The sequence below is a fragment of the Lacerta agilis genome, chromosome 13 (genome assembly GCF_009819535.1).
Source record: "Lacerta agilis isolate rLacAgi1 chromosome 13, rLacAgi1.pri, whole genome shotgun sequence".
NCBI classification, from domain to species: Eukaryota; Metazoa; Chordata; class Lepidosauria; order Squamata; family Lacertidae; genus Lacerta; species Lacerta agilis.
The window spans coordinates 46,289,702-46,309,892 of NC_046324.1; the positions used below are offsets into that span (position 1 = coordinate 46,289,702).

Here is a 20,191-nt window from a genome sequence, read left to right on the forward strand (position 1 = left end):
CCATCGAAACCCCACCCAGCCCCGGATTGCTCAGTAGGTTACCAGCACGTCACTTGACCAGCTCACACTGAACCCACAGCCGCCTTCCTCCAGCCTCCCCGAAGGTTAAAAGCTCGGGTTAGGCCTCGTTGCTAGGGATGCCGCGGCCGTTGCTAAGGGCAGGTCGCGCTTCTCGCGCCGGCCCACCGGGCTTCCGTCGTCACGTGTGACGCAAGTCGGCCGGCGACAGCGGCAAGCAACCCCGACTCACGTTCGAGTGTTTGTGTGTGGGGGCGCGAGAGAGAAGGAACCAACCCGAACCAACTCGCCCAACCAATGACAGAGCGCATAAACAGCCATTTCCCCCATCAGGATTGGCTATTCGATCCGAGCCTTCGGCGAAGGTTATCCAATAGGCCGCATGGTTTATTATTATTTTTTGAGGAGGCTTTGGCCAATAGGCGGTCTCTGGAGGCGGGATTTATCCCTTCCCTCCCTCCGTCCCACCCCTCGCCCTTTCCCTCCTCCTGTTTCCCCGACGCCCGACAGCATCGAGGCCTGACAAGTGATTGGCGCCCGCGCTCGCTAATGAGAGCTCGGCCTTCGGGATCGGAGCCCGGGCGACGACACCGCGGGGCGGGCTCTGCTGTGGGGAAGCGGAGGTTCTGCTTGGCCGGCGAGGCCTGTCAGTCACGAGCCAGAGGCGGGGCTGAGGAGGTTTGGGTGCGGGGGGGGGGATGAGGAGAGGAGGAGGCTCCGAGAGGTGGAGCGGGCGGGGAGGCCGGTCGGGTTTGTTGTCATCCCAAGATGGAGTTTCTGTTGGGCAACCCTTTCAGCACCCCGGTGGGGCAGAGCCTCGGTAAGAGAGGGGGCCGCCGAGGGGAGCGGGGCGGGGGCAGGCCTGAGGCAACGGGGGCGGGGGAGACGGAGACCGGGGGGGAGAAGCCGCAAAGGCCCCTGTCAGCAGGCCAGGGGGGAATTTAGGCAGACGCAGCTTCTCCCTCCTGGGATGACAGGGAGATAGATGCACCTGAACTGGCTTCACGGCCCTCCCCCTCTTGGCCCCCTCTTGACCCACGAAGGGAGCCCCGGGCCTGATTGGCGCCATGTCACGGCCAGCCGTGAACCAGGGATGGAGCTAGGAGGTGAAAGTCTTTCCTCTCCAGCGTCCCTGTTTGTATTTTATTTTAATTGCTGCCCTTGGTGAATCATTGCCTCTGTTCTCCTTCCCAGCCTGTCAGTCTGCTAAGTTTGTCCCTGATGGCTCGCTCTGTGTGTGTCCCATAAATATTGTTGTTGTCGTTTATATCAGTGTTTTTCAACCTTTTTTGGGCAAAGGCACACTTGTTTCATGAAAAAAATCACGAGGCACACCACCATTAGAAAATGTTAAAAAATTTAACTCTGTGCCTATATTGACTATATATAAAGTAATTTTCCCACGGCACACCAGGCAACATCTCGCGGCACACTAGTGTGCCGCGGAACAATGGTTGAAAAACACTGGTTTATATAGCCATGTCATATGCCTCAACTTTAGTTTTTGCGGAGGGTAATTGTATTATTAGTGGTTTTTAAAATTAAATTTTAGCCGTCTCTTTTTTTGCTGCTGCAGCAGCTCAAAAGTGACATGCAATATTTTAAGCAAAAAACAGACATTTTAATGCATACTAGGAGCCTTGTAAGTCACTCTGTGATGACAGCGTGTCCTAAAAGGTGCATTAAGGACCATTGAATGAACAGATAAAACTATCTGTCATCCCTGGTTCTTTTCCACCTGGTAAAGCATTGGCCCCGATTTGACCATTTGACTGTGAATTTGAGATGAATAGATTGATATAGTTAGAACTACAATATATGGGTTGCTTTGTGGGTTCTAATGAATATAGGCCAGGCCATACTGTATCCTCTAGCTGTCCCTGTTTTCTGGCCTGTGTCCCATAACTGTGCTTATTTTCTCCCTATGTTTGCATTTTGAGGATGCCTTGCCAAAATGTTATTAGCCTGAGGTTGTTAGTTTTGTTTAAAATATTTATATGCCATCTTTTAGGCCAAGTACCCTTTCAACGCAGCTTCTGTACAGTATTTAAATAATAAATAACAGCAATATGCCTCTTAGGAAATCATCATGCGATCCCAAAAAAATGAAACTATAAAGCTACCCGCCATAGCAGACCTAATCATACCAACAGAGTACTGTTGAAAACAAAGACTTAAACATCTTGTAGCTAGTTAAAACCCTAGTTATCTGGAGTTGTCACTAATAATGTTTTATTTGTTTTTTACATGGTTCTCTCCTTCCACATCTTATTCTCACAATAATCCTGTGAGGTAGGTTAAACTGAGAGAGAGAGAGTGACTGACTGACTCAAGGTCACCCAGTGAGCTTCATGGCCCGTTGGGGATTTGAGCCCTGATTTCCTGGTTCAACACTAACTATGATGCCACACTGACTCTCTATTATTCATGATCCAGCCCTCTTCCCTGGTCTATAGAAGTTGATGGGAAGATGCATCTTGTCCTCATGAACATAAATTTATGTGTGTGTACAGTAAAGCGTGCCGTACTGTACACAACCTGTCATTACATACCTTGAAACCGCTGACATTTGTTTGAACTGTTGATAACAGGTTACAGGAGGACTTTTGTTTTTCTAGCATATCTGCTACTTAAAGAGCAAACACACCCAATCCTTAAAGAGAAAACACAGCTGATTCAGGCAGCAAATGTTTGGGGTTGGAAGAGTGGCAGTGAGGTTGAGAGGATAGAGCTGTGTGTACAAGGAATCCTGCCCTGTATATATATTTTTGTATTTTTATTAGCCGTTTAGGACAATTCCCTTACAATGCAACATACACACAATAGCAAGGCCAGATATGAAGATATAATAGATACACGACCAAACATACAGCATACTTTAAGAAGCTGTTTTGTAAAACCCAATCGGGATCTCAGTTAAAGGTTGCGTTAAACACAAAGTTCTTCAATGCTTGCATGAATGGTTATACACATGGGGGAAGGCACAAGTCAATGGGAGTTCCATAGGGTTTTTTTTTCTTTTTCTTTTAACTACTCCTTTAAAACAAAATCGAAAATTCTTTCTAGTAGCACCTTAGAGACCAACTGAGTTTGTTCCTGGTATGAGCTTTCGTGTGCATGCACACTTCTTCAGATACACTGAAACAGAAGTCACCAGATCCTTAAATATAGTGGGGGAGTGGGGAGGGGTATTACTCAGAGGAGGGTATTACTAATACCCCTCCCCACTCCCCCACTATATTTAAGGATCTGGTGACTTCTGTTTCAGTGTATCTGAAGAAGTGTGCATGCACACGAAAGCTCATACCAGGAACAAACTCAGTTGGTCTCTAAGGTGCTACTAGAAAGAATTTTCGATTTTGTTTTGACTATGGCAGACCAACACGGCTACCCACCTGTAACTACTCCTTTAAAGCGAGCCTACTGCAGTACATTTTGCTAAAAGGCACTGTTCTGTCACCAGCATTAAAGTAAGATTCAATTGCCAGTCTGAGAGGTTTCCGTATGCAGAACTAGGACAGGGGAACCATCTCATCCTTTGCCTCAGGCAGTTAAAAATCTTAAGCTGGGATGTTATGTTCAAGGTCCTATTTTTAGCTGTGTGTGAAATGTTGGAGGGTATTGGGGAGCAAAAGAGGAACTGGGGAAGCCTAGGGTACTCTGAGGTGGGGTGAGTCAAAGAATGAAACTGGGAGGAAAGATGGGGTGGAGTCAGATAGGTCAACCTGACATGGAGGTATCTCAGGTGTGTGTGTGTGTAGTTTTTATCACCTAATCATCTCAAATAAGATCTCTTACGAAGTACACCGAAAAGGATGTCTAAAATGATCAGAGAAGTTAAGATTGACTTCCTGACTGAGACACACTTGAGGAGAGGCTGAGGTTTTCTTGGCTTTGAAAAGCAATGACTAAGTGGAAGTATAGAACTATGATTGCAATATAGAAGCCTTGTGTCAGAACACAAGAACCTGACTGGTGACATTGATTTGCAATATGTGGTTGATTTTTTTTTTAAAGGGAAGTATTGTTTTCATAATGCAGACTTTTACCTTACAAAACTGGTTACCATAGGATGGGTGTGTGTGTTGAGGTTGACAATTTAAAGATGGCTTTAAAGAACCAAGGAATTTAGCAAATGATGGTCTTTCAGAAGAGGTTTATTGTCTATTTGTTTGGTTGTAAGTTGCTTTAGGTTGTCCTGGGCAGGATAAAGTGACTGGATTTTTTTTTATTTGATTGATTGATTGATATGTCGACTTGTCAATTTTTCAACCACATAGGAACAGAAGAAGCTGCCTTATACTGACACAGACCATAGGTCCATCTTGCTTGTTTGTTTGTTTAGAACATTTGAATAGAATAGAATAAATCTTTATTGTCATTGTCCCCTTGCGGGAACAACGAAATTCCTCAGTTGCTATATCAACTCAAATAAGGCTCCCAGAGAAGCTTACATGAGATCAAAATGAGACATTCCCTTCCCGCAGGCTTACATTCTAATAAACAAACGGATAGATTAATAAATTTGGGGAAATGGACAAGGAAGAAAGAGGAAAATAAACTTCAAACTCAGTATTCAGTATTGTCTACAATAGCTGGCAGTAGCTCTCCAGAGTTTCAGACAGAGGTCTCCCCAGTCCTACCTGGAGATCTTGGGGACTGAAATTGGGACTTTCTGCATCATGCAGATACTCTACCATTGAGCTACAGCTCTTCCTTATTCCAAAACCACCATCTTTCACCCATTTATCCCAGTTTTTCCTCAAAATACAGTGGTACCTCGGGTTACAGACGCTTCAGGTTACAGACGCTTCTGGTTACAGACTCTGCTAACCCAGAAATAGTACCTCGGGTTAAGAACTTTGCTTCAGGATGAGAACAGAAATTGTGCTCCGGCAATGCGGCGGCAGCAGGAGGCCCCACTAGCTAAAGTGGTACCTCAGGTTAAGAACAGTTTCAGGTTAAGAACGGACCTCCAGAACGAATTAAGATCTTAACCCGAGGTACCACTGTAGTTAAAGGCCAAAGTCATGGTTATAGGGGAAAGTTTTTGCTTGACTCTTAAAGATATATAATGATGGTGGCAGGTGAATCTCCCTTTAGAGAGCATTCCACAAACAGGTAGCCACTACAGAAAAGGCCCGTTCTCATGTTGCCACCTTCTGGACCTCTTGTGGAGGGGGCACTGCAAAGTGTTGCCACCCACCCCTAACTTGGCACTCTAGAAGGATACCATGGTCAATGGTATTGAAAGCTGCCAAGAATTTGAGGAGAATTAACAGGAATTTGAGGAGAATTATCAGGATTGACATTTCACCTGTCTCTCTCCCAACAGAGGTAATCATACAGGGTGGCCTAAGCAGTTCTTTGCCAAAACCGAGCCTAAACTCTGATTGAAATGGATCTTGATCCTTCAGCATCCTTGAACCATCCTATTGGACTGGGGTGGAGGGAGAGGACTGTTTGACTCTCATAACCAAGGGGGGGGGGATGAGGTGGAGGAAGTTGAGAGACAAAAGCAGGTCTGAGGAATATATGAATAGAGAAAGCCACCTTGCAGCAAGTCAGACCACCAGTCTATTTAGCTCAGCGACTACAGTGACTTTCCAGGGTTTCAGCAGAGACATTCTTAGCCCTTCCTGGAGATACCAATGACTGAATCCGAGATATTCTGTGTTCAAAGCAGATGATATGGCTCAAGGAAAGTGAACACGATTGGGCTTCTCCTACAGCATCCAGGTGGGCGCACAGATGAGGCCCGAGTCTTGTGGCAACTGCTCCCCTCTGTACCATGAGAATAAGATACTGACCACTTTTGTGTTCTGGTTGTAATGGCAATGCTTGGCCTAAAGCAATATTGTGCAATAATGTGATTATTGGGGGCCCTGTTCCTGAGCTGTGCTTCTTCTCCGACTGCTAGGTTTTGTTGTGGGGAGCTGATTGTCCATGGGGCAATATAGCCCCCTCAGTTGCTTGGGAAACAAATAGCAGATACTTTTCCATACGTGACACCCTAATAAAGGAACAGTCATTTTGTCATCAGGGTCCAAATAGCCTTAGACTCGCTTCTGGTAAACTGCTACACTTTGTTTAGTGGAAAATTGCTGTCCAGCGGGGGCAAGGACTTAAGTGAGCATGCTGTTCTATGTCAGGAATTTCAGTTTCCATCCTGGCTCTGGTGCTGACCTTTCCTGTGACCTTGAAGAAGGGGCTCTGAGCATCTATCTATTTAAACTGAGATGTTCCCATGGCTTTGAGGAGTTTTTGTTACAGTACAAGTACTGTTAAAAGTCGCGGGGTGCTCTGTGCTCAGTTGAAAGTCCCAAGACCAGCTTGGGAAAAACTGAGCAGAAAACTGAAAATCTCTGCACAGTGCTAAGCCTAGATAAATGTTCAGAATTGGTTCTCTAGGCGGCTTTTTTCTTTTCTTTTCAAACTTTCTGTCTTCAGGAAACACTTTCCATATCTATCGTCTTCCAAGGACTCCCTGGGCATGTTCCTGGGTACGTGCTCTTTTCAGCGGACAGACTTGATGGTTCTCTCTGTTAACCTATGGGAGCACACCCAACAGTTCCTTGCAGCTGCTTGCTGTCAATAATGCAATAGAGTAGAATTTTGCAATTGTGGTTGTGTAAGTCATGTTCCAAAGAAGCTTGTGTGCCCTTAATGTTTTTGCCCTTGAGATTTCAAGGAAGCCCAGAGTTCCTGGAAACTTAGATTGAAAACCACTGCTATGTGCTGGTGGTTGTTAATTCCTATTTCATTAGTTAGAACCAATTCCAACCAAATCATCAGGCTGTGTTTTTTAAATGCTTCATGTGGTATTCAACTAATTTTTACACAGAGTAGTCCTACTGACATTAATAGACCTAACTGCTCTTTAATTCATCAAACAAAAGCAGTAAGAAAAACAGAGCATACATTCTGTTTTGTGTCCTAAGAATGAATTGTTCATCAGTCCAATAGCATAACGTAAATAAAGGATTGTCCCGTTTGTTGTATCTTTTCCAAGATATGTTGGTAAAAGATTGTTCAGCCCAAAGGATTTTTCCAAGGAAGTGTGTGTATGGTGGGTGGACTCCAAACATGCCTTTTCTTTGTAGGAGATGAAGCAAAATCTTTGTTTTGTAAAGTTCAGATAATAAACTTGTAAATGTTTTTTGTTGTTGTTGTTGAATAAAATGTTCAGTTCTTGATGGTCCAGTTACTAGTTACTTTTATTATAGATATAGATACAAAGTGTTGTGTTCATTCATCCATCCATCCATTCAATATTTCCAAGTTTATCTTTATTTCTGCACTGGTCGTACAGTATATTAATTCAATGAAGCCATTGTCCTTCTTGTTTACCAAATTGTTAAAATTTGTCCCAGTGGTGGAAATACAGGTGGTTCAAGTAAGGGGGTAGTGGGAGACATCATAGCTAGGTTCTTTTCCTCCAGCTTACCCCCAGCACGAAAGGCCAAGGAAGACATGGTTCTGTATTTTTTAACAATACCCAAGTACAAAAGAGCAGTTTCTTTGACCCGTTTTGTTGCCAAGTGCATCTAATGAAGAGGAATTTGAACCTGTTCAGGCTCAACCCTCGAATCGCTATGTCTTGCAACTTGGGTGGGGCAAAAAGCTTGATCCTACTGTTGCTGAGACTTTAAAGGTTTTATATATTAACTACACTCCACCTTTTTTGCTCCCCATTTGCTGCAAGCAGCCAGTGGGTGCCCCTTATATTTATTATGAGACATAGTGGGGTTTCGAGTGAGTTGTACATAATAAATTGGATGTTTATCTCCAGTGGAAAAGATGCTAATGGCCTCAAAGAGAAGGGATTGTATCTTAAAAAATTCAGCCTAATTCTGGGGCTGGGTGATGACAGTTAAGCAGGCGGCTCCTTAGAAGAAGCAAAGTTGCCGCCTGTTTTATAATTGCTAATGGTGTTTTTTTGGAGCAAAACCTCAGCTGAAGACTGTCTGGCTTCACAGTGCTTTGCTTGTCTGATGTTTCCATGGTTCTTCCTGCCTGAGTGTGTGAGGCACAATTATTTGGCTGTTGCATTCATTGGTGGCTCTTTTGATGCTGCAAAACACAGAGAATAGTTTCATTTGAGCATATTGCATTGGTCTCTGCAGTCAAACTCCTGTGGCCTCCCATAATTTGAAAAATATATATTCAGGGCTGCAAATGCATCAGCATTGTAGTTTCTCTGCCAGGAAATGGCACTGGTTCACTGGAAAAATTAATTGGATGTACAGAACGACCTTAGGTAAATGTGAGGCTTGCAAAAGCCTTTTAAAGAAGTGTTTAGGATGAGCCGAGGCATATGATACTCATTTATTTTTATTTCTGATTTGCCCTTCCACTCACAGGTTTTTGCAGTGTCTAATAGAAAGCAATAAAAAATTCTATGAGGATCAGTTAACAATTAAAATGTTTAATATAAAATCACTTAACACAACAGCCTCTGACAAGTTCACATCAGCGATGACAAAATTCTGCTCTTGCAAAATTTTGAACAAAAAAGATCTGATAAAATTCCTGACAAAGAGGGAGTTGGCCAGGTGGGCCTTATTTGTGTGGGATCCCCTCTCCCGCCCTGCCGGTCACAATGATGATACCACCACTGAGAAACCCCTCTCCTTGGTAACGATTTGCTGGGATTGAGCTGGTAAGAGCACTTGTAAGTCGTCCTCAGCAGCTCTTAAAATATGTGGGGTTACGTAAAGGCAAAGATTCTTATTCAGCTGTTCTGGAAATAAAGGAGGGTTGTGGAACCTGCCCTTCCAGATGTAGAGGGACTCCAAATCCCATCAGCTCTAGCCAGGATGGCCACTGGTCAGGGATATTACATCAGAAGTAGGGCAGGTGGATGGGTGTATCTTGCCCCAAACAGCCTGATGGGCCCAATGGTGTTGTGGATTAGGCCTTTGGGCCAGAGGTTCCTCACTCCGTTACATTAATATCCTGTCACTCCCTATGGTAGAGCTACCACAGTGAAATAATCATTGGAGATCTTTTTATATTTCCGATCGGGAAGGTGGAATTTTCATTGTTGCTGTATGATTTACAGAACCAGCGTTGCCTAATCTTCTACACGGAGATTAGCTTGCGTTTCTGCAGTGAATAAGGCAATGTTTTTCTGTTGTAAAGCACTTAAGTGACATTACGTTTGGGACACGATTTATGCTCAAAACTTGGCTTCCTAATATTCTTGTAGGCTGCTATTATCAGCGTGCCCAAAATGTGCCTTGATCGTAAAGTGCTTTAAGTTGTTTAAGCTTTTTTCAGATCAGCTTTCAGTTCGTGATAATGGATTATGCTACAGAAGAAATCCTTGTGAATTGCAAATTAAATCTTTGTCAAATAATGGATTGGGTGGCTTTGGGGTGCATACATTTGAAATGAAGCTGGCTGCTCAGTATTGTGTATGTTGTATCTCCAGTTAATACGATGCGTTTAAAGCTGGAATTAATTTGTAAAACTGATTGCGTTCTTTGGATTTTTCAGGCCACATAGTTGAGTAAAGTGGATGTTTTAGTTGTGGTGTGTGTGTGTGTGTGTGTGTGTGTAATACCTACCCATCCTCTTAAAATTTGAGGACTCTCAACAGATTCCAGCCAAGCAGTGGCCATATTTGAAAGAGTTTATTTCTTTCAAAGTAAGTCATAACTGTAGAAATCATGGAGGAGGCGCACGGTTCAGTGGAAGAGCACCTGTTCTGTGTGCAGAATGGCCTGTGTCAAGTCCATGGCAACTTCTGCTCAAAGGGCTAGATGAGCAGCCCTGCTGGATCAGACCAAAGGCCTGCCATTGTCCAGGATAGTCTTACCATGGCCAACAGGATGTCTAGGTGAAGATCACACTGGGAGATCCGGGTGCAACATCACTTGTGATTCCCAGCCACAGCCATACCAAGGTATTCTGCCTTAGACAGGGGAGGTAGCCATTCACAGTCTTACCCTCCACAAGGTACCAAGTGATGGGAAAAACCTGTCCGTGCCAGACAGTCTGCTCCCAGTCAGAATAAACAATACTAGGCTAGTTGGACTCATGCTCTGACTCCCTGTTTTCCAATTATTTTTAGCTGGGCAAATCAGTGTCTCTATTTTACTGGGATTTTTCTGCAGGGGAGGTCTTTGAAGACATGGTTTTTAAAAAGCCAGAAATGCCCAAAGATGACTGAGCATTCTTAGTGGCTACTGTAATGGAAAAACCCCAGGTGTACTTGCCCACCTGGCCCTATGAGAGAAGCCCACGGGTTCTGCGGAGATCAAGGAGGAAGCCAGCCAGGAGCAAAGAAAAGCAAAGAAGCTTTATTGCGCAACAGGAGCAGCCAAGACTGTTCAATGGGGAAAGGGGTGACATGGACTTTTAAAACTTCACAAAACATCCAAGAATACACTTCAGGAACGTCATCATCACATGGGGAAAAACGTCAGATGATTGGCAGGAGGAAGGGGGGTTTTCAGGATCTGCATATGGGGAAAACAAGTTTAGCATAACGATCAAGGTGGCAGGAACAGGTAAATGGTTTAAGGGTGGGTACAATACACATGGAGAGTTTCCACCGGGGAAGAACAATAGGGGATCCTTGGGAGGATGTCTGCTACTATGGTAACTGATGGATGGAGCTTGAGTGGATTATTGGGAGGGGTGCATTTCCTCTTACACCTGGATGAGGACGTGACTGCCTGCTGAAAGGATTATGAAGGTCATCGACACAAAGTCCAAAAATTATATATGTTCAAGAAAGTGTACTTCTGATGGTCGGAGGATGGCGGGAACCGAGGGGATGGAGAGTCCATCTCCTGAGGAGAAGATAGACACTCGAACTGAGCAGATTGGACACTGCGTTCAGGAGTTATGGATTTTACAATAATAAACATTTCGAGCTGTCAAAACAGGCCACCCAGCATCTAAATTGTCCATTTGATACATTGTTGCAAGTTATAATTAATAGTTTCCCCAACTGGATACATTTTGGTTTCGATTCCATTGTTCTCCCAGCAGGGAGCCTGTCAATACCCACTTAGCGTTCAGTCAAGCGTGAAGGTGATGATTGAATCATAGTAGCTGAGCTGAACGTTCCATTTTGCAGGCTGAGCTGAATGCATGCTCCTGATTGGCGGGCCTGCCGCTCATTGAGAAAATGGTGTGTAGCGAAGCGCTTCTGACAGTCGAAGCGGTACGGGTTTTTAGGCTTTATGTACAGCCTTTTGAAGGGGTTTTGGGGGAAAATCAGTGTGCTGCTTGTGAGACCGTGTGGGGAAACATGTGGAGGGGTTTCGGGGGCCCAGGGGAAGTGTCCTAAAGGCGATCCGGTGAGTCCCGGCTGGCCGCCTTGCCAGCAGGTCTCCGGGGAAGAGCGCTCCCCCTGCCGGTTTCCCTATCATATCCCCCATTCGGAGAGAGGGTTGCGGCCCGTTCCGGAGGAACAGCAACCCCTTCTCTCCGCACCTTCACAGTTCGGTGATCTGATATTCCCCTTCCCCCAGGTGCCGCATCTGTACGTATTCGGGGAAGGGAACGGCGGTACGGGAATAGGCTCTAAGGGGAAATATAGCGTTAGGGGCTTTCCGGGAGGGACAACGAAGCAAAGAACAACACGGTCCCCAGCAGTGAGCAACACAACAAAAGGTCACGATGCATACGGTAACGACTAAAACAATCACAACTAGTCCCTTCAGGAGTTGCTTCGCCCAGCCCAAATCAGGCAACCAACCCCACAGGTCGAGCCCCGACAGTCCTTCATGCTGGATGTCACGCAGGGTCCCAGCAAGTCTATGTATGTTGTTTAGGTGTCCCGTTATGTTTAGGGTTTGGTCGGTTACATACGTACAGCACTCTGAACCAATCAGAGCACAAGTCCCGCCCTCCGATGACAGTAAAAAATCGGTAGCAATCCGGTTTTGGATCGATAATTGTCGTACCTGGGAGAGCTCAGTGGTTAGAGCATCGGTGACCTGTTCGGTTTCTCGCATGAATTTGAGGAGGATGTCCGTGAGTTTCAAGATGTCAACGTGATTGGAACCCGCTCCGTAGGCAGGGAACAATGCTCTCCCCCACGTCTCTCCGTTAGCGGCCACATCGGAGAGGTCCGAGAGAGCCTGTTCCTCTCTTTTGTTCCTTTGTCTCCCGGTAGGCAGGTCATGGGTGACTCGGATGCCCGGGACTATATATCCGATATAACAGGAGCCAGACATGTGGGGGCTGACCCACCGGTACCCGCGGTGAGCACAGATCCACCACAGGCCCGCGAGGTAGGACTCCATCCGGCCTGAGGCAAAACTTTGTAGGAGAGCGGGGTTCGGCTTTCCCACGGGTCCAACAACGGTAGTCCAAGCGGCGGAGAGGTCGGAGGCAGTCTGTGTGCCTCTCGGGCTGGTGATGATAACTTGCCCTGTCTCACGGAGTTCCAGGTTGATGTCGCACACACTGACCCCCACGTTAGGTCCTTGTCCAGTGAAGCGGCGGCAAAGGGGGCCCCTGGTTGGACCTGTCAAGTACAGGTATTGGTGGGTGAGATTCAAGGCGGTTAGGTTCCATGAGGCAACGTCCCCTGACCGGAACTGCTCCAGGGTGACGGCCACCGGAACCAGAGGTAGTCCTTGTCTCATATGGGTTGGAGCATGAGCACAGATCCAACAGTCCCGAGTAGTGGTCTCCTTTGCCACCTTGCTGAGGAGTTGGATGAAAGAGTTCTGCTCCCAGGAAGAGAGGAGGTCCGGTTCTATGCCAGACCGGTTCAGTCCTAATTGTCGGGGAGCGGTGCCTATCGGGTGAAGGGGGTCAGTGGAATTAAGGAGGCTGACGCTGGAGGCAATGCCTCCACATCTCATGGGTCCTGTATGGTCCCAAGTAGGAGGATGGGAAGGGGCCACTGGGTGATGCCACCCTTCTAAGTACTCTCTCCCCTTCCAGTTTCCCGTAAGTCCAAGGTCCCAGAGGCAACAAAACCTCCTGAGACATACGCCTTGCAACTGGGATCTATGGGGTCCCGGAACCATACGGAGGCATTGAAATCCAAAGAGGAGACTCTCAGAGGGTTGGTGAGTGTCCGTGTAGGCGTGTGAGGCTCCACCAAGCGCCACCTCAGTCCAGTTGGGGAGCCTGGTAACTTCCCCTCGTTCGTAGAGGAGGTAGGACCCATTTACGCATTGCAAACGGTAATGCCCATGGTCCAAGGCAAGGACAGCGGCTCCAATGCGATGGAAGTATTGGGTACGGATAAAGAGTTCCCAATACTGAGAGTCAGAGAGTTGGGGTACTGCAGAGTGACGCAAGAGGGTCCGGGACTCAGGAACACAAAAGTCAAAGTCCCCCATTCGATCCCGGTTGTCCCTACCCCCTAGGTCAACAGCATGGAAGTCCAGGTAACGGTAGTTGGTGTGCAAGTGCACGCAGTAGTTGGCTGCGAAGGTGATAGTCGCAGCAGTTAGAACAAGGGATAGAGTCCGGGGAGAGCAGAGAAATTGGGGCGGCATGGTGGAAGTTAAAGGTGGAGCTGTCAGATAGCTGTCAGCTGTCAACGAGCTGTCAGAAGGCGAGGCGAGCTGTCAACGAGCTGTCAGAAGGCGAGGCGAAGCGAAGGACGAGCTGTCAGCGAGCTGTCAGAAGGCGAGGCGAAGCGAAGGACGAGCTGTCAGCGAGCTGTCAGAAGGCGAGGTGAAGCGAAGGACGAGCTGTCAACGAGCTGTCAGAAGGCTAGGCGAAGCGAAGGACGAGCTGTCAGCGAGCTGTCAGAAGGCGAGGCGAAGCGAAGGACGAGCTGTCAACGAGCTGTCAGAAGGCGAGGCGAGCTGTCAACGAGCTGTCAGAAGGCTAGGCGAAGCGAAGGACGAGCTGTCAGCGAGCTGTCAGAAGGCGAGGCGAAGCGAAGGACGAGCTGTCAACGAGCTGTCAGAAGGCGAGGCGAGCGAAGGACGAGCTGTCAACGAGCTGTCAGAAGGCGAGGCGAGCGAAGGACGAGCTGTCAACAGGCTGTCAGTCGCGTTTCAGGCGTAGTTTGATACCAGTGTTGCCGGGAACGATCTCGGAGGTCCAGATGGCGCCCGGTCCGGTCTGTTGGACCCGATCCTGGTCCCGATCCTGGTCCGGTGGCGAAGGCTGTTGGACCCGATCCTGGTCCCGATCCTGATCCGGTGGCGAAGGCTGTTGGACCCGATCCTGGTCCCGATCCTGATCCGGTGGCGAAGGCTGTTGGACCCGATCCTGGTCCCGATCCTGATCCGGTGGCGAAGGCTGTTGGACCCGATCCTGGTCCCGATCCTGATCCGGTGGCGAAGGCTGTTGGACCCGATCCTGGTCCCGATCCTGATCCTGTGGTGGGCCGATATGTTCTCCGTCCTCGTCGTCTATATAGGAGGCTGCAGTGGGAGGTGGGTTATCAAAAGTATAATCCTCCCCCCCGCTTTCCTGAGTCTCCTGTGGCGGTTGTGTGGCCTTGCACCTGGTATGGTGAAGCCAGGCATTTTTCTCCCCCACTTTTAGAGCTGTGAGTGAGACGAGGAGGACCTGATATGGACCCTCCCAGGCTGGCTGCAGTGGGAGTTTCTGGTAGACCTTCACTAACACCCAGTCTCCTGGTTGGAATGAGTGAACGGGGGCATCTGCTGGCAGGTTCTGGCCTTCTATGGCCGCATATTTATGGAGGCTGCGCAGCTGTTTCTGCAGTTGTATCACATAGCTGGTAAGTTCAGCTTCCCCAATGTCCAATTCTGATAAGGGGAACTGGGTGTTATAGATAGGAGGGGGTCGTCCGAAGAGAAGTTCAAAGGGGGAGAGTTTTAGGGGTCCAGTGGGGGCGCTCCTGATGTTGTGAAGGACTATTGGCAGTGCATTGACCCACTTCAAACCAGTGGAGCTACAGATTTTCCCCAATTGGACCTTTATTTCTTGATTCATGCGTTCGACTTGCCCTGAGGAAGCGGGGTGGTAGGGGGTGTGCAGTTCCCACTTAATGCCAAGAGCAGATGCCACATGCTGGACCACAGCCGCTGTGAAGTGGCTCCCCCTGTCAGAGTCTAACTTGCGTGGGATTCCAAATCGTGGAATGATCTCATGGAGTAGGGCTCTGGCCACAACTGAGGCTGTAGCCCTTTTAGCAGGAAAGCCCTCAGTCCATGAGGAGAATTTGTCAATTATAACCAGAACATGATGAAAGCCCTGACACGGGGGAAGATCAATAAAGTCCAATTGTAAGTTTTCAAAGGGGACAAAAGCCCAGGGTCTAGCCCCTGGTGGCCGCCTGGGCTCACGTTTAGGGTTATAATTTTGGCAAGTGACACAGTTCTTAGTAGCAGCGGCTGCTGCAGTGGCTGTCCCAGGGGCATACCAGGACCTTTGAACAAAGTCTATCAGCTTCCCTTTGCCCCAGTGGGTTTGTTGGTGGAGGACTCTGACAAACTTAGGGGTCCAAGCCCTGGGCATGACGACTCTCCCATCTGGAAGAGTCCACACGCCATTGACCTTTGTCGCACCAATGGTAGTCCACGTGGATTGCTCCTCCTCAGGGGCAGTCCTATACATTAGATTAAAGTCGAAGTCAGCAGGTATTTGAATGCATTGGAAGTCTGCCCCCTCCCGTGGGGTTTGCAAAGCTGCCATTTGGGCAGCGCGATCCGCCCTCCTATTCCCTTTTGAGACCGGGTCCCTCCCTTTGGTGTGGGCCTTACAGTGGACGACAGCGATGGAGGCCGGTAGGTGAATTGCAGACAGCAGTCTTTCCACTAGGGCGGCGTGAGAGATTTGCGATCCTGCAGCCGTTAGGAAGCCCCTTTGGAGCCATATCTGCCCCGTAGTGTGGACCAGACCGAAGCAATACTTGCTGTCGGTGTATATGGTGGTGCGCTTTCCCTCACTAAGCTCGCAGGCTCTGATGAGGGCTATTAGTTCGGCCGCCTGAGCACTGTACTGGGCATGTATGGGACCCGCTTCTAATACTTCGAAATCAGATGCTACCGCATATCCAGTCTTTCTCTCTCCATTCACTATCTTAGAGCTGCCATCCGTGTATAATATGAGATCTGGGTTCTCCAGGGGGAGGTGATCCAAATCCTCTCTAGGTTTTTCAGTTTGTCTGACAATTTGGGCGCAATCGTGGTGGGGGGTGCCATCTTCCGGCAGTGGAAGTAGGGTCGCCGGGTTCAAGGAGTTTACTCTCTTGATGACTACGTTTGAGGGAGCCAATAGGAGGGCTTCGTAGCGGTTTAGACGCGGATTGGAAAAATGGTGGGTGCCTTTCATAGATAGGAGGGTGGAGACTGCATGGGGCACATGAATGGTAATTTCATGCCCCAGTACTGTCTCCTGCGCTTTCTGGAGGAGGATTGCTGCAGCGGCTATGGCCCTAAGGCAGCTTACAGCTCCTTTGGCGGTGTTATCGAGCTGCAGACTGTAGTAAGCCACTGGCCTCTGCCGGTCCCGAAAGGATTGAGTTAGGACTCCCGAGGCCACCCCCATCTGTTCGTGGACGTATAGATTGAATGGGATGCGGTAATCTGGGAGGCCTAAAGCAGGGGTGGAACGTAATTCCCTCTTCAGGCGCTCAAAGCAGGCAAAAGCCTCCTCGTTCCATATTAACTTATCGGGGTGGTCCTGGCGGGTCATGGCCGACAGGGGCTTCGTTATTTCGCTGTAGGCTGCGACCCATTCTCTACAGAACCCAGCCATCCCGAGCAGCCCACGTAATTGCCGTTTAGTCTGAGGTAGGGGTATTTTCGTGACTGCATCTATTCTGTCGGTTGCCAGGCTTCGGGTGCCCACCCCTAGGACGTGTCCCAGATATCTGACCTCCTGCTTGCAGAATTGTAGCTTTTTGGGAGAAACTTTGTGTCCTTTGTAGGCTAGGGCAACAAGGAGGTGTTTGGTGTCCAATTTGCATGCCTCCTCGCTATTAGAACAAATCAATATATCATCAACGTAAAGCAGATACTTGGATCCAGCAGGCAGTACTACATCCTGTAGATCTTGGTGCAAGATGGCAGAGAAGATGGCCGGCGACTCCACATACCCCTGGGGTAGCCTGGTCCAAGTGAGCTGGCCGGGTCCCCAGGTGAAGGCAAAGAGAAATTGACTTTCAGGGGCCAGGGGTATGCTGAAAAATGCAGAACATAAATCTGCAGCGCTGTACCAGGAGGTGCCCGGTGGTATTGCATTTAGTAGGGAGTTTGGGTTCCCCACCACCGGGTGACGCGGCACCACAAATTGGTTAACTAATCTCAAGTCCTGTACAAAACGGTAACGGGTTGGGGCGCCCTCTGTAGCGGCCTTCTTAATGGGGAGGACTGGCGTGTTGCACGGGGAGGCGCAAGGTACTAAAATTCCCTGTTGTAGGAAATCCTCTATCATGGGTGTAAGTCCCTGTATTGCAGCCTGTGGCAGTGGGTACTGCTTAGTACAAGGGTATGGGAGATCTGCTCTATAGGTGATCTTGACAGGCACAGCGGATTTTAAAAGCCCTACAGAAGTGGATTCTGTCCCCCATAGCCAAGGGGGTAGTTCCAATTCAAGGTCCAAGGGGAGATCTGGGAACTGACGCTCCTGGACTGCTTCTTGTACAAGTCCCTGGAATGCAGGTACAGATTCCTCAGGCATGTGCAGATATATGCCGTCCTGTGAGCATTTAATAGTCGCTCTCAGCTTGCAAAGTAGGTCCCTCCCCAAGAGATTCACTGGGCTGCTGGTTAGCAAGAAGGTATGTTCCGCTAATAGGGGTCCCAGGGTGACCTTGGCTGGCTGTGAGAGCGGGCAGGTGCGGGGTATCCCATCCAGTCCCATGACCTTCTTGGTTTCCTGCCCAGGTTCCAGATGGCTGTTGGCCAAGGTGGAATAGGGCGCTCCGGTGTCGAGAAGGCACTCATAAGGGTGCCCATCGATCTCAATAGTGCAGATGGGATCTTCCGGAGAGAGCGCTAGGACTGGGCAAATGGAGTGGGTCTGGTTGGGATCCCCGGCTGATTGTCAATACTGATTTGCTCCATGCGGCTGGGGAGGTAGAGTGGCCGGTGGTGCTGCAGGATTCTGGACCCCACTCTGGTGAATCGGGGGGCGCATATTGGACTGGGATGCCTGCGGTGGTCTGGAAGGTGGTTGGGGCCACTGTCCTTGAGTCGCTGGGGTTTGGTTCCCAAACCCTGGGGCAGCCTGTTGGTTAGGTAGGTAGGGCGCATAGCTCGTTCCTCTGTGGTGGGGAGGCCTGGTCTCTTGTGTCCAATTAGTTACTGGATTAAGATATGGACAAAATTTGCGTATGTGCCCTTCCTCCTGGCAATGGAAGCAGCCCCCTCCTGTATAGCCCCAGGGTCGGTTTGTGACTTGTGGCCCCCGTCCTCTTCCTCGTCCTCTTCCCCTGCTTTGATACTGAGCCGGTTCCATGCTGAGGGCGAGCACATGGTCGTCCTCTGACCTTGGTTCTCTCCTTTTCTTCTCATCCCTAGTGTTGAAGATGGTTTTTGCGATGGAGAGGATTTCGCTGAAACTCTTTCCATCGTATCCTATCTGGAGGCTTAAAGCCTTTCTTATGTCCGGGCTGGATTGATCCTTAAAGAATCCTTTCACTATCACTGAGTGCTGAGGATTGTCGGGGTCTATCCCGCCCCAGGTCTTTATCGCCGATACCAGCCTAGTATAATAATCTGAGGGGTGCTCATTAGGTCCTTGTAGAACCGACTGGACTTTAGTCCAATTCACGGTGCGCTGGCCAGCCGCTTTAATCCCATCTAGGATGGCTTTCTTGAAGATTTTTAGGTGCCACACGCCGCCAGGGGTGTTGTAGTCCCAAGCAGGCTCCGGCTCAATCCTAAGATTTTGGGCTGTCAGCGGTTCAATACCGTCGGGTTTGTCTTGCTGGTAGTTTTCAAGCTCTAGTGCTTCTCCTGCCTTGGCTAAGATATCTGCCTTCTCCGCCTCATTAAAGAGGGCATTAAGGAGAACATGCGTGTCAGCCCAAGTCGGATGGTGTGTGGAGAAGATAGCGCTTATTTGGCGATAACATTTATCAGGGCTATCTCTTAGAGACGGCATCTGGCTTGCCCAGGCCACCAGGTCCGCTGTATGAAACGGTTGGTGGGTGTAAATCATACGGGGTGGGCCATTTGGTTCCGCCGGTGGTATGGGCAGTGCTCTCAAGGGCATCTGTATCTCTGGCTCCCCACTAGGCTTAGATGCGCTGGGGCCCGCGCCTGATGATGGTGGCGGCTGTTTCCCAGATGTGCTGGGGCCCGCGCCTGATGATGGTGGCGGCTGTTTCCCAGATGTGCTGGGGCCCGCGCCTGATGATGGGGGCGCTTGCTTCCCTTTTGTTTTATTCCCGCTACGGAGGGCCATCCCCTCCTCCCCCTCTGACTCCTCATCCTCTGAGCTTGTCCCGAGGTCTGAAACGGGTGCTGTTGCGCCCTGGTAGTAGAAGGGGATTAAGGTCCGATCTATGAGTTCTTCATTTGAACGTTCCTCGTAAGGGGGAAGGAGCGACTGGGCTGGTTTTTGGCGCCTCTTCTCGCTGGGCTGCCGGTTAGGCTTGATGATGGGAAGTTGCAGCGATGGGGCAGTCTGCAGGGAGCACAGAACCTGCTGGACTGCCTCAAAGGCAGCCAGGTATTCTAGCTGGCGGGGTTTTTCTTCTAATAAGTACTTCTTCAGAGAATTGAGTCGGTCTTTATTGAAAGACCCGTCCGTTGGCCAGCGGAGCTCGGGTTTTAAGGTGGCAGTAGCATTTGGCCATAGATTCCTGCAGAGGTCTCCTAACTTCTGCTTGGATAGTAGTTCGTGCCCTGGTATTTGCTTCCAGTGGGCTAAGACGAACTCAAGAGGGGAGTCGGGGTCCAGCTGAGAAACGGAAGGCTTCCGTGAAGCTTTCCTCTCAGAGGGAGCCCGCTCATGCTTCGAAGCTTTAGTTCCCATCTCGCGACTTCGGGGTTCGGGTTCCTAAGAACGGGAAAAAAGGGTAGGGGTTCGGGTTTCTTAATCGGATATCCTTAGTCCTTCCTTTCCTATTCCTAACACTCAACTTCAACTCTGGCGCCTATTTCTTCCACCGTCGGGGTTCCTTCCCCAGACCTTTTCCCTTCCAAACAACCAGGGGTTTCCTCACCACTCTGCCTTGTCTTGCCCCTCAGGCCAAGCTCTCCCTCCTGGCAACCTCCTACCTGACGTTACAACTTGAGAGAGAGGGCCCTACTGG

The 20,191-nt window shown here is 49.0% G+C and overlaps 1 protein-coding gene across 7 annotated transcripts in view; it reads left to right on the forward strand.

Annotated features, from left to right (window-relative positions):
- The first annotated feature begins 290 nt into the window (after window positions 1-290).
- TOM1L2 (target of myb1 like 2 membrane trafficking protein) overlaps window positions 291-20,191 on the forward strand; it is a 65,330-nt gene continuing 45,429 nt past the window's right edge. For 6 of the 7 annotated variants that reach the window (XM_033167832.1, XM_033167834.1, XM_033167837.1 and 3 more), the window contains exon 1: window positions 697-838. In XM_033167832.1, the coding sequence (XP_033023723.1) occupies window positions 787-838 (52 nt within the window). In that variant the 5' untranslated portion in view covers window positions 697-786. Of the gene's footprint in view, window positions 384-696; window positions 839-20,191 lie in introns of those variants that run through there. The other variant, XM_033167836.1, reaches the window with a different exon arrangement.